Raw genomic sequence first — 13,565 nt, 5'->3', positions numbered from 1 at the left:
GCTTCATCTCTCCTAGCCTAACAGTTTCTTTTTCAGGTAGTGAGACAGAGACAAAGAGACAGAAGGAGAGAGGGGCGGATATCACAGCACTGAAGCTCGCTCCAGTGCAGTGGGAGCTGGATTTGAACCTGACTTATGCACATGACAAACAATACACTAAATGAGCTGCCTTGCCATCCTAAGACCCAGCCTTTAAAAATAACCTTCCAGGCATATGAATCTATGACTCTGGAGTGAGTGGTTCACACTTCTATAGTTATATTTGATTCGTCATTAAAAAAAAAAAGTTGGGGGTCGGGCGGTGGCGCAGTGGGTTAAGCGCATGTGGTACAAAGCGTAGGGACCAGCGTAAGGATCCCGGTTCGGGCTGCCGGCTCCCCACCTGCAGGGGAGTCTCTTCACAGGTGGTGAAGCAGGTCTGCAGGTGTCTGTCTTTCTCTCCCCCCCCCCCGCTGTCTTCCCCTCCTCTCTCCATTTCTCTCTGTCCTGTCCAACAACGAACATCAACAATAGCAATAATAATAACCACAATGAGGCAACAAAAAGGGGGAAAAATGGCCTACAGGAGAGGTGGATTCGTGGTGCAGGCACCGAGCCCAGCAATAACCCTGGAGGGAAAAAAAAAAGTTACATTCTTATGTATAAAGAAAAGCCCTACATCTATTCAGAGTATTCTGTATGCTGTGCTAGGGAGTGAGGCTAGAATGTATGGCAAGCATTCTAATGCTGAGTCACTTCCCCAGCCCTGGGTTTAGACTTTGACCAAAAATTAATGATGTAAAGATCTGGGTTAAGTACTGTTTTAGCATAATAACATCTTAATGTTACAATGGATTCTATGCAATAATCAGGTCACATTCTTTGCTAATCAGGCTGTCAATGGTTTGGAGCCTTTATAAATTGTCTTGCTTTGTTTTATGTCAAATTGTGGCCTCCTGTCTATTGGCAGCCTACAGAAAATTTAATGGTTTTGTCTGTTTTCCCTTTCTCAAATGTAAGATGATTATGGCACTGCAGCAAATGACATCGGGGACACCACGAATAGAAGTAGTGAGATCCCTACCACAGGCATTGCTGACAAAGCAGGTCGTGAACACCTCTCGGTGAGTTGGATAGGTAGTTTGTTTCTCTGGACTAATTCTTAGCATTTTGATTGACTAAAAGGGAGCTATATCAATACATGTCTTTTTGAAAAGCCATTTTTTTCAGATGTAAGTAGAGTGGGCCAGACAGTGGTGCCCTCGATAAGAGTATATACATTGTGATGCTTAAGGAACTGGGTTCAAGTCCCCACTCCCCACTTCATGAAAGAAGCTTCATGATTGGTGAATCAGTGCCACAGGTGTCACTGTTTTTCCTTCTCTCAACCTTCCCTCTCAGTTTCTCCATATCTATTGGAAAAAAAAAAAAGAGAAGAAATGGTCACTGGGAGTGGTAAATTCATCATGCAGTCACTAAGTCTCAGTAATAATCCTGTTGGCAATAAAACAAACAAAAAAGTACAAGTGTAAATAGGGCATTAAAGTTTGGGGGGATTCACAAGAAAGTGGAAAAGAAGAGATAGTGCTATCATACCTTCTAACTTGTTTTACCTTTGTGCACCATTTTAATTCTTGGTACTTCTTATTTTATATTTAAATTTCTTATTGATGTACTTAGGTTTACCACACCATGTTGGTTTCAGGTGTATAGTCTTTACCTTAAATGCCTGTCGTTAAAAAGAGTTTTACTAGAAGAGCAAGAAAATAGCTTTCTCATTTGAGGATATGTATTCCTATTTCTCATAACTTCACACCTGTCTTCTTAAATAGTTTTTAAAAAGTGGCAGTATCCATCAGAAATAGTGAAAGTAGGTGTTTGAAAGGACAGTTTGATTGCAGGAGGACATAAATATATGAATGATGCTCAGATCCCTCCTTTAGGAGATTTTCTTCAGCCAGACATTTGAGATGTGAAGACTAGCACTTAAACTACAGTAGAAGCTGCCATGCACTGAGGGTTCGGGGTGGGGTGGGGGCAAGGGAGTGAGAGAGAAAAGCTCTCCTCTGCTTCTTCCTGTCTTCCTGCTAGTAGAGTCAGAGCAACCTCTGTGAGACTAGAGGCACATTCCACAACTTGTGCAGGATGGACAGGTGGGATTTGGACATCACAGAGTGGATAGGAAGGGCAGTTTGAGCATGAGACAAGAGCTTGAAGACTGGGAAATAGTTTTATCGGACGTTGACGCATGTGAAGGGTGGCAGTCAGACAAAGGGCTGAAGTTGCTTGTGCCAGATCATGAGGTCTTGAAACACAGTGGCAGGTGGTTGGATTTATTGCACAGTGAGGTGCCATTGAAGGGGGTGTGCTCAGCAGCGGGGCTTCTGGCTGGAGCTGTCAGTTGCTCAGTCAAAACCCAGCAGGTTTCCCTCCATTCTGTTCTTTTCCTTACTTATCCCAGTCATGCGTGCTGTGAGCTCTGACACCTTACAAGCCACTAGACCCATCCACCTCTCCCCACATCTACTGCTGTGACCGAAGGTAACCCCGGGCTCAGCGAGCTATGGCCGGTGGGCCAAGGCCTGTTGATATCTGGTTTTATGCCATCTGCAGGTTAAGAATAATTTTTACTTTTATTTTTTTGTTTGCTTCCAGGGTTATTTCTGGGGCTTGGTGCCTTCACCATGAATCCACTGTTCCTGGAGGCTATTTTTTTTCCTTTTTGTTTTATCATTGTTGTGGTTATTATTGTTGTTGTTATTGATGCCATTGTTGTTGGATAGGACAGAGAGAAATGGAGAGAGGAGAGGAAGACAGAGAGGGGGAAAGACAGACACCTGCAGACCTGCTTCACCGCCTGTGAAGTGACTTCCCTGCAGGTGAGGAGCTGGGGGCTTGAACCGGGGTCCCTTCGCTAGTCCTTGCACTTTGTGCCATGTGCACTTAACCTGCTGTGCTATTGCCTGACCCCCAAATAGCTTTTATATATGTAAGTGATAGGGAAAAAAACTCAGGAATGATAGCCACCTCCCAGTCATCCACCTACATCTTTGTAATGCTTTTTTGCATGCTTCAGGCTTACTGTTGAATCATAGCATTTATACTTACTGTGTCTGCTAGATACACACTTTCTTATGGTCACAGGGATTTATCTAGGTGGTCAGTAGTTGGTCATTCCTCTTTCTCATTTTCTTTCCAGCAATTCTATGGTCTACATTTACTTTGCTTATTTACTCCTTTATTTGTTTAATGTGCACTTTCTTAGATCCTCTAGAAAAACAGATTGTAAGACAGACTGCTTATTGTTTTTCATAGCATTCCTTGCCTCTAGAATAGTTTCTGATAACCTAGATGGAGGCACAAAGAGTAAAATTTCTAAACTGATTAGACTAACTCAACACTGCATAATAGGTTGCAGATCAGGGAGACTGGAAGGAATACAGTTGGGGTCTGGTGCAGTAATAAAGACATGTGCTACATACTTAAGCCAGGGCTGTGGCAGTAAAAAAAGGAATGTTATAAGCAAACAACATAGTTTATTACCATGTGTAATATAGCCATTGTTCTAAGCTTATTCTCTCTGTATTAACTCATTTAGAATTTACTACCTGTAGGGAGTTGGGCGGTAACGCAGTGTGTTAAGCACACGTGGCACGAAGTGCAAGGACTAGCGTAAGGATACTGGTTCGAACCCCGGCTCCCCACCTGCAGAGGAGTCGCTTCACAGGCAGTGAAGCAGGTCTGCAGGTGTCTTTCTCTCCCTTTCTCTGTCTTCCCCGCCTCTCTTCATTTCTCTCTGTCCTATCTAACAACAATGACATCAATAACAACAATAATAACTACAACAATAAACAAGGGCAACACAAGGGAATAAATAAATATTTTTAAAAAATTACAACCTGTAAAGTGAAATTAATTTTTACCCTATCTCACACATGAGGATGGTGAGGTGCTGAAAGGCTAAGTAATTCTGAAGGTGTGCATCTAGTCTGAGCTAAACATTCAGGAAGAACTTATGCATTTAGTCCCACTCTGTGTTGTTTCTCAGACCCAGTGCCCAGCAGTGTGCAAGAACCAAAATAGGTGGTGGGATCAGTTATGGAAGAATAAATGATTGTACCCATGTCACAGCAGTATCTTGTAAATCATTATTTTCCTAATAAAACATTAAAAAATATGCTTCAGTGGGGCTGAATGGTGGTGCACCTGGTTGAGTGCACATGCTACAGTGCACAAGGACCCAGGTTTGAGCCCCTGGTCCCCACCTGCAGGGGGAAAGATTTGCGAGAGGTGAAACAGGTCTGCAGTTGTCTTTCTGTCTCTCTCCCTCTCTAGCTTCCCTCCTCCTCTTAATTTCTCGCTGTCTCTATCCAATAAATAAATAAGGATAATTAAAAAAAAAGAAATCCAAATATGTTAAAAAATATGCTTCAGTAACAAAAATCCCCAAATCTTGGTGACTTAAAATATCAAAGGTTGATTTCTTGCTTGATGTCATGTATTGGCTAGGAGCAATGTCAGTCTTGTCCTTGTTCCAAGACAGGAGAGATGAGACTTTTGAAAACTGATATTTATTGTGACAGAGAGCAGGAACATGCTAGAGCAGGATTTATTGTCTACCTTGGTACTATTGGTACGTGTGTGTGTGTGTGTGTGTGTGTGTGTGTGTGTGTGTGTGTGTCTCCTGGGAACTGTTGGGTGTTTAATCGCACACCTGGTCTTGACCCACTAGGTGCTAGTAGCAACCTCCCACCAACCCCCCCCAGTTATGATAATGTCAAGTTGCCAGATATGCTGTGGATGTAACATCAGCTGTGACTGAGAAGCCCTATCTTAGCCTAAGATCTTGGCTAGCAGTGAAACACTCCACCTGACAGTGAAAGGAAATGCAACTCATTGACCAGAATGTATCACTTTTCAGTCTAGTTCAACTCAAAGAAACTAGGAAAGGATTTCACACAGCAAAGCACAGGAAAAAACAGAAATAGTTAGGAAACTGCATGGTTGATTTCTACAAGAGGATATCAGTCATAAGTATTATTATGTAAGTAAATGAAACTTTAAATCCTAACCAATAAAGTTCAAGGCTGTGACAAGACTCCCATCAATTTTCATCTTCCCTCTCTAATTGCACAATCCACATCTTATAATCACATTTTTGAACTTATAAAACCTTTGTCTATTGAGCTAGAGAGATAATATAATGGTTATGGAAAAATCTTTCAGTGCTAAGGCTCTGAGGTGCTAGGTTCAATCCCCTGCACCACTACAACATAGAGATGAGTAGTGCTCTGGTAAAAATAAATAAATAAATAAATAAATAAATAAATAAATAAATAAAAAAAGAAAGACAAAAATTTTGTGTGTCACATTTACAGAATAGTATATATTATATTATGTTTACAACCCAATGAGTTATCATAAATTGAAGTCACTCTCAAGTTTCTTCTTGCTTCCTTCCAGCCCAACATACTGCTTCTGGAAACCTTAACTATCAAGAACAATAAAATTGTAGCAAAGTTAAAAATATCTATGTCTAGGGAGATAGTTCAGCAGGTAGAGCTCAAGTCTTATATGTGTGAGGATCTGTGTTAGAGCTCTAGTACTGCATGTGCCAGATCTCTCGCTCTCTCATAAAAGCAAATCTTTAAAATACATATTTTTATTATGGAAAAATTTCAAACAAAGCACAATAGCAGAATAGTAAAAATGAACCCAACTCTATCTTTTTAAATTTTTTAAATAATTTTTTATTTTACATAATTACATGTCAACAGGAGTTTAAATCCACCCCATTCCTACCACCAGAGTTCTGAATCATCAGTCTCCCCACTGCAGTCCACCACAGTTACCTAAGGTAGACATGGGCCAACCATCATCTCTACAACTATCTGTCCACATTTATACATAGTTGCCCCCCCTTTTTTTCCTGATCCAATCCTCTCTTCCCCTCCAAGGCACTCATGACATTACCACCTTCATATGTCCCTATCCTTTTCCTTATCTCTTTCTGGGAACTGATGAAGCTGGAGTTTAGAGCCCTCTTTTCATCCTATCACTTCTCCCCCACTGGGAATATGGATCAGAAAGATAAAAAGAGGCTGGGGTGTGGATCAACCTACAAATGCCCATGTTCAGTGGAGAAGCAATTACAGAAGCCAGAACTCCTACCTTCTGTACCCCAATTCTGTCTTTTACAAGCTCTAAAACTTACTAGTATTTTGTTATTATGTTTTATATACACTCTTCAGATAATTAGCTAGGTAGGTAGGCAAGCTAGCAGGAGACACACATAGACTTCCCAGGGCAGACAAGCCTACCATTGTGGTCTGGAGCCCCACCTCCCCAGATCCATGCCCCACTAAGGAAAGAGAGAGGCAGGCTGGGAGTATGGATCGATCTGTCAATGCCCGTGTTCAGCAGAGAAGCAATTACAGAAGCCAGACCTCCCACCTTCTGCATCCCATAATGACCCTGGGTCCATACTTCCAGAGGGTTAAAAAATAGGGAACCAATCAGGGGAGGGAATGGGATATGGAGTTCTGGTAGTGAGAATTGTACCCCTCTTACCTTATGATCTTGTCCGTACTCCCATTTTATAAATAAAAACTTAAGAAAAAGAAAGAAATTAGGAATAGAAGAAAAACCTTTGATGTAATAAAGACCACATATAGCAAACTCAAAAAGAAAAAAAAAAGGAAGGAAGGAAGGAAGAACAAGGGAAGTTATACTATCTACTTGGGTTGAGGGATTTACACTTAGTCTAGACCTCTATTACTAGGTATCTGGAGTAGACACAAATTCATCATTTCCCTTATTGCTACTGTTGTTCCTGTCTGTATGTTTTGGGGGCTTCCCTGTTATTATGTCATATTCAAAAAGATAATAAATTCAATCTTTATGATAAAAAGAAGCTATATGTGTAATTTTTGTAGATGATGTAACCTGCATAACCTATTTTATTAGCTTTAACATCTGTCTTACTTGTTAATACTTTACTAAAGAAGAGAGTTATTGAGGATTAAGTGAACTGATATATGTACAATTCTTAGAGCAAGTAGTAAGCATTCAAAAATATTAACTATTAAATCACCACCACCATCATCATCATCATCTAGGTATAGAGAATTAATGATTCAGATCATAACTGCCCTCCACTCCTTTGTGCAGGTCTATGCTGTGGTGGTAATTGCATCTGTGGTGGGATTCTGTCTGCTTGTAATGCTGTTTCTGCTGAAGCTGGCAAGACATTCCAAGTTTGGCATGAAAGGTAAGAAGGGCTATGTTTACTTCTTCTGTGCAGTCATTGTTGCTTATGACTAATGCTGATCACCATTGAAGAAGGAAACAGATTTACAATGACTAGGTTTTAAGACTAGAAAAAAAATAGCAACAAGAATATGATAGTATAAATCAAGACAGAGCAAAATAATGTTGATTACTCAGCACAACCCACTTTCCAATGAGGACAGTTGTCCCAGAAGACACAGAACTGGTTTCTTGACTATCAAGTGATGAATAGTGACATAGGCCTATAGAACCCAAGTGTTCCTTCTGTTCCAGAAAGGAAGGCAAGGCTCAGTGGAAATAAGCTGGTTATGATCACCTACATTTTGTACAGAAAGACCTTTTCTGCTATAAATTTGACTTCTAGTTCTTCCTGTGGTATACTTTTGGTGTTGCTACTGTTTTTCTTGATCCTTATCTTTAGAAATCGTAAAAGCACTGAGAAACAACCATTGATGGCCTAGCTAAAATTTGGGAATGAGTCACTGTTTCTTTAGTGGAGAAATTCCTAGTGCTCTACTGAAAATTTGGGACTGTGCTGCCCAAGCATATACCTCTGATCTCTTTCAGTGAATTAGAAATTAAATGTAGGGTCCAACATGTTTAAATGTCCTTGTTATGTAAATAGTCAAGAGTTAAAGTAGTTTAAAAACATATTCTCTGAGGTTTTCACTTACATGTTATTATGGTATAGATAAAATTTGTGTGGTCTCTTATAAATAACCATTAACATGGGAGAGTTGTAAAGAATTTTATTGGTTTATTAGTTGTGTTGGACAGAAAGTCTGGTAAATTTGTTTTGATCTGTGTGGTTGATTGTAGTTACTGTTAATGTTTTATTTTTTATTTGGAATGTTTAAATAGCAGGAAGTTGTGCAGCATTCACAGTGCTCTGGAGCAAATCACCTCTATTTCTGATCTTTTCTCCTCCCCCTCTTGTTGATACCCATGACCAAAAGATTACTAACCCAAAACAAACAGGAAGGAGTAGGGCTAAATTGGGCATATCCTCACCTCCTCCCCAAAATACCCCTTATTCTTGACTCTCCTTTGGCCTGTTGAGCTTTGCCCTCTTCCCTTCCCTTCCCTTCCCTTCCCTTCCCTTCCCTTCCCTTCCCTTCCCTTCCCTTCCCTTCCCTCTCCTTCCCTTCCCCTCTACCCTCCCCTCCCCCTCCCCTCTCCTCCCCTCCCCTCCCCTTCCCTCTCCCCTCTCCCCTCCCCCACCCCTCCCCCTCCCCTCTCCCCTCCCCTTCCCTCTCCCCTCTCCCCTCCCCCACCCCTCCCCCTCCCCTCCCCTCTCCCCTTCCCTCTCCCCTCCCCTCCCCTCTCCCCTCCCCTCCCCTCTCCCCTTCCCTCTCCCCTCCCCTCTCCCCTCCCCTCCCCTCTCCCCTCCCCTCCCCTCTCCCCTCTCCCTTCCCCCTCCCCTCCCCTCTCCCCTCTCCCTGCCCCCTCCCCTCCTCTCGCCCCTCTCCCTTCCCCTCCCCTCCCCTGTCCCCCTCCCTTCCCCCTCCCCCTCCCCATTTCCTTCCCCTTCCCTTCCCCTCTCCCCTCTTCTCTCCCCTCCTCTTCCCTTCCTCCCTCCCCTCCCCTCTCCCCTCCCCTCTCCCCTCCTCTCTCCCCTCTCCCTTCCCCCTCCCCTCCCCTCTCTCCCTCCCTTCCCCTCCCCCTCCCCATTTCCTTCCCCTTCCCTTCCCCTCTCCCCTCTTCTCTCCCCTCCTCTTCCCTTCCTCCCTCCCCTCCCCTCTCCCCTCCCCTCTCCCCTCCTCTCTCCCCTCTCCCTTCCCCCTCCCCTCCCCTCTCTCCCTCCCTTCCCCTCCCCCTCCCCATTTCCTTCCCCTTCCCTTCCCCTCTCCCCTCCCCTCTTCTCTCCCCTCCTCTTCCCTTCCTCTCTCCCCTCCCCTCCCTTCCCCTCCCCTCTTCCCTCCTCTCTCCCCTCCCTTCCCTTCCCCTCCCCTCTTCCCTCCCCTCTCCCCTCCCCTTCCCCTTCCCCTCTCCTCTCCCCTCCCCTCCCCTCTCCCCTCCCTTCCCCTCCCCTCTTCCCTCCTCTCTCTCCTCCCCTCCCTTCCCCTCCCCTCTTCCCTCCTCTCTCCCCTCCCCTCCCTTCCCCTCCCCTCTTCCCACCCTTCTCCCCTCCCCTTCCCCTTCCCCTCTCCTCTCCCCTCCCCTTCCCCTTCCCCTCTCCTCTCCCCTCCCCTACCCTCTCCCCTCCCTTCCCCTCTCCCCTCTCCCTTTTCCCCTCCCCTATCTCCTCCCCTCTCCTCTTCTTTCCTCCTCTCCTCTCTCCATTCCCATCCTTTTCTTGTCTCTCTTCTTTCCTCCTCCTTCTTTTCCCTCTCTCTCTGGCATGATCTCTCTAGGACGAGCTCTCATTTTCCAATTACAGACAGCTCTTTGGAAGGAAGTATGTTACTGTGGTTTTAACTAATCCTTTAGTAATGGTTCTGAAACTTGACAATGCGTCAGGATCTTGAAGAGCTTATCAAAACACCAACTTTTGGGTTGTCCTGAGAGTTTTTGAATCATATGTCTTTAGTAGGCCTGGAATCTGTCATTTCTCATAGTTTCCAAGGGATTTGATGTTACTGTTGCCCAAGCATTCTTGGAGAATGACTATGGGGCATGTTCTATGTTCTGTGGGATAATTGTGTTCTCTCAGGCCTTTCTTCGTGTGACAAGATGAGGAAGAGACAGTGCAAACTTTGATCACCCATTGCTTTGCAGACCTTTCTGGCTTACTGTTTCAGCTGGCACTCAGGTCTGAGCCAGGTTGCTGCTCTTGGCGTGTTAGCTACCTACTACTGATTTTGTGCTTATTCTTTGTGATCACGGGCTTTCTCTGCTTAGGGAGACTTGGAGTGGATATCTCTAAACAGAGATTTGATTGGAGAATCAGATTCTAGTCATATCACTTTCTCAACTCCAGAGTTTACTTCAAGACCCTTCACCTAAAGGACCCTTCAGAGAGAAGATATGTCTAGGAGTTCAGAAAAAGCTTTGAGAACCCTTGGAACAACATTTAGGAACTCTTTCCTAGCCCAACTTAGTGTTTGTAAAAATATTTTATTTGGGGAGTTGGGCGGTGGCACAGCGGGTTAAGTGCATGTGGTGCAAAGTGCAAGGACCAGCATAAGGATCCTGGTTTGAGCCCCCTGCTCCTCACCTGCAGGGGAGTCACTTCACAGGCAGTGAAGCAGGTGTGCAGGTGTCTATCTTTCTCTTCCCCTCTCTGTCTTTCCCTGCTCTCTCCATTTCTCTCTGTCTTATCCAACAACAACAACATCAATAACCACAACAATGCTAAACAACAAGGGCAACAAAAGGGAAAATAAATAAATAAATATTAAAAATATATATTTTATTTGGGGGGGTCAGGCAGTGGTGCAGCAGGTTAAGTGCACATAGTGCAAAGTGCAAGGACTGGCATAAGGATCCCTACCTGCAGGGGGGTCGCTTCACAAGCAGTGAAGTAGGTCTGCAGGTGTCTATCTTTCTCTCCCCCTCTCTGTCTTCCCCTTCTCTCTTGATTTTTCTCTGTCCTATCTGACAACAACAATAATAACAACAACAATGATAAGCAATAACCCCGGAGACACTATATATATACATACATATATATATATATATATATATATATATATATATATAATTTGTGTTTTTTTCCATTTGATTAGACATGTCAGAGAGAAACTGAGAGGGGAGGGGGAGATAAGGAGAGAGACCTGCTTTACCATTTGTGCAGTGTCCTCCCTTCAGGTAGGGAGCCAGGGGCTTGAACCCGGATCCTTGAAGGGTTCCTTGTGTTTAGTACTAAGTGTGCTTGACTGGGTATGCCACCGCTTGCCCCCTTTTATTCGCATTAAAATTTTTTTTTTTAAATTAAGTAGAAACAGAGAGCAGTTGGGAGGGGAAGGGAAGACGGGGAGAGACCAGAAGCACTACTTTATTGTTCATGAAGCTTTCCTCCCACAGGTGGGGCTAGGAGCCTGAACCCAGATCCTGGCACATGGTGAAATGTGCACCTGACCAGGTGTGCCACCACTTGCTCCCCCCACCCTTTTAAACGTGTAACCAAATTATCTGTAAATGCTGGCAGCTTTCTTGATTAGTAATATAGGTTAATGAAAAACACATTTTAGTATATATTACATTTCACATAGACTTTCTGTTGCTGAGACTGAAACATTAACACATTTGGATAATTTGGGGTGAATACTACTATAGCGCCTGCATTTCCTGAGTATAACCCAGGGCTGTTCTTTACAAATTATAAGGAAGATTTTGCTTGACCTTGTCACAGTGACAGGAAATGACTGTCTTCAGGCACTAGCTACTATAGTCTATTTTGTTCCCTTATTCTTTATTTTATATTTATTTATTCTTTTTTGTTGCCCTTGTTGTTTTATTATTGTAGTTATTATTGTTGTTGTTATTGATGTCGTCATTGTTGGATAGGACAGAGAGAAATGGAGAGAGGGGAAGACAGAGGGGGAGAGAAAGATAGACACCTGCAGACCTGCTTCACCACTTGTGAAGCAACCCCCTGCAAGTGGGGAGCTGGGGGCTCGAACTGGGATCTTTATGTTGGTCCTTGTGCTTTGTGCCACCTGTCCTTAACCCCGCTGTGCTACTATATATATATATATATATACACACATTCTCTTTTATTGCCCTTGTTGTTTTATTGTTGTAGTTGTTCCCTAATTCTTAAACATACATAAAATTGCTTTTTTAAAATCATCCCAGAGACTCATGTTCTTGTTTATAATTGCATATGTTTCTATTTCTAGCTACACATCTTTCTCTGCCATGAGCTAAACAAAACAGGCATGAAATGAATTATGATTGTCTTACCAGTCTGAGACTGAGTTGATAATTTTGTCTAGAAGACAAAGCTCATGCCATAAGCACAAAGAAATTGCATAAAAAGGGACCTCAAGATGAATGTAAATGAATGTCTTCTAAATGCAGAAACATATATGTCAAAAAAGGAAAGAACGTGTTAAATGCAACAGAATTCCTGACATGACCAGGAAGTACGTCAGTTGTAATTTTTGAGTTACCATGGCACAAAATGTGTGTGGCCTTGACCAAAACTGTAGACATAGCATCAATGTTCAATGGCTGGTAGAAAGGAGCTATCCCAAATGTACTTCTGGTCCTCCTATGTTTCTTTAGGGAGATTTAACCCTCATTATTTTTCTCCTAGTCTGAAGCTAGATTACGATTGGCAGGTGATGGCCAGTCTTCCTATAGGTGTTAATAACCTTTTCCTCACCCTTATTAGCTTGGTACACTTCACACTCAAGTATCACACTTTCAGTCTGTGGTAATAGCCTCAGGATTATAAGATACATGTTAATACTGCTCATTTGAAAGGCCCAGAGTAATAGAAATTAGGAAGCTCTTACAAGTACACTGTAATGAGTTGGGAGGTGACTCAGGAGACAGAGGTGGGACTCCCAGGCATGAAGTCCCAGGCTTGATCCTAGCATCTGCTATAGTTCTCTGTCTTTTTCTCATTAAAATAAATAGAGGAAGGAGAGGAGAGATTAAGAAAAGAAGGATTAAAGAAAGAAAAAAGAGTTTTACACACACACACACACACACACACACACACACACACACATATATATATTCTTCTGTATACAGAGCAACCTTTATGAATTGGCCTAAGAACCCAGATACTGTTGATAGTGTTGTTTAGATGGGCAGTTGGTCTCTAAATTCCAAGCCAGTGTACTAAATCTGGAGTTTAGATTACGGCCATTGAACTATGGCATGTTGTTTGGAGATGGATCTAGATGACTGTAAACCTCATAGGATTTTCTTTTCCTGTTCTTTCTTTGATTCACTGGAACCTAATACTGAGGCTCACACTAGTCCAGGTAAACCAGACTGTGAGCTTCCTGGTGACAGTGTTTATATTGAGTTTATTCATCACTACCCTCCCAGTAGTAAGCCCAGAGTATTTAAAGACTTAACCTCCTGCACCCCCAGCTTAAAGTATTCCAGATAAATGATGATCATAGGCAGAAGATCATTTTGTCTTAAGCTGTGTAGATTTTGATAAAATTATTAGTTAAGTTTGGAGTTTGGTCCAGTCAGACTTTTCAATTTTCACATGGCCAACTTCATTTTCTGCCTGTCTGCTTTTGAATGTTTGGCCTTAGAATAAATGTTTTTGTCCAGCTCTGAAGCTAACAGAAGTGGCAGATGGTGACTCCCATCTTGGTGTTAATCTAAGATTTATCTTTCCTTATCACTTGATATATTTTAAGCTTATCATTTCTAGTACCCAG

General features: G+C 42.9%; 1 protein-coding gene across 5 annotated transcripts in view; it reads left to right on the top strand.

Annotated features, from left to right (window-relative positions):
* The window catches only part of NTRK2 (neurotrophic receptor tyrosine kinase 2), a 442,841-nt gene that overhangs the window by 105,585 nt on the left and 323,691 nt on the right, over positions 1 to 13,565 (top strand). For 4 of the 5 annotated variants that reach the window (XR_009551996.1, XM_060199493.1, XM_060199492.1 and 1 more), the window contains exons 11-12: positions 1,000 to 1,103; positions 7,150 to 7,249. Coding sequence is in view for 4 of the 5 variants with exons in the window: in XM_060199493.1 (XP_060055476.1) it covers positions 1,000 to 1,103; positions 7,150 to 7,249 (204 nt within the window). In the remaining variant the exon portion in view is untranslated. Of the gene's footprint in view, positions 1 to 999; positions 1,104 to 7,149; positions 7,250 to 11,235; positions 11,303 to 13,565 lie in introns of those variants that run through there. The other variant, XM_060199494.1, reaches the window with a different exon arrangement.

The sequence above is a fragment of the Erinaceus europaeus genome, chromosome 10 (genome assembly GCF_950295315.1).
Source record: "Erinaceus europaeus chromosome 10, mEriEur2.1, whole genome shotgun sequence".
NCBI lineage: Eukaryota > Metazoa > Chordata > Mammalia > Eulipotyphla > Erinaceidae > Erinaceus > Erinaceus europaeus.
Note: the sequence above shows the minus strand (reverse complement) of the source record. Positions and strands in the feature narration are given on the sequence as shown.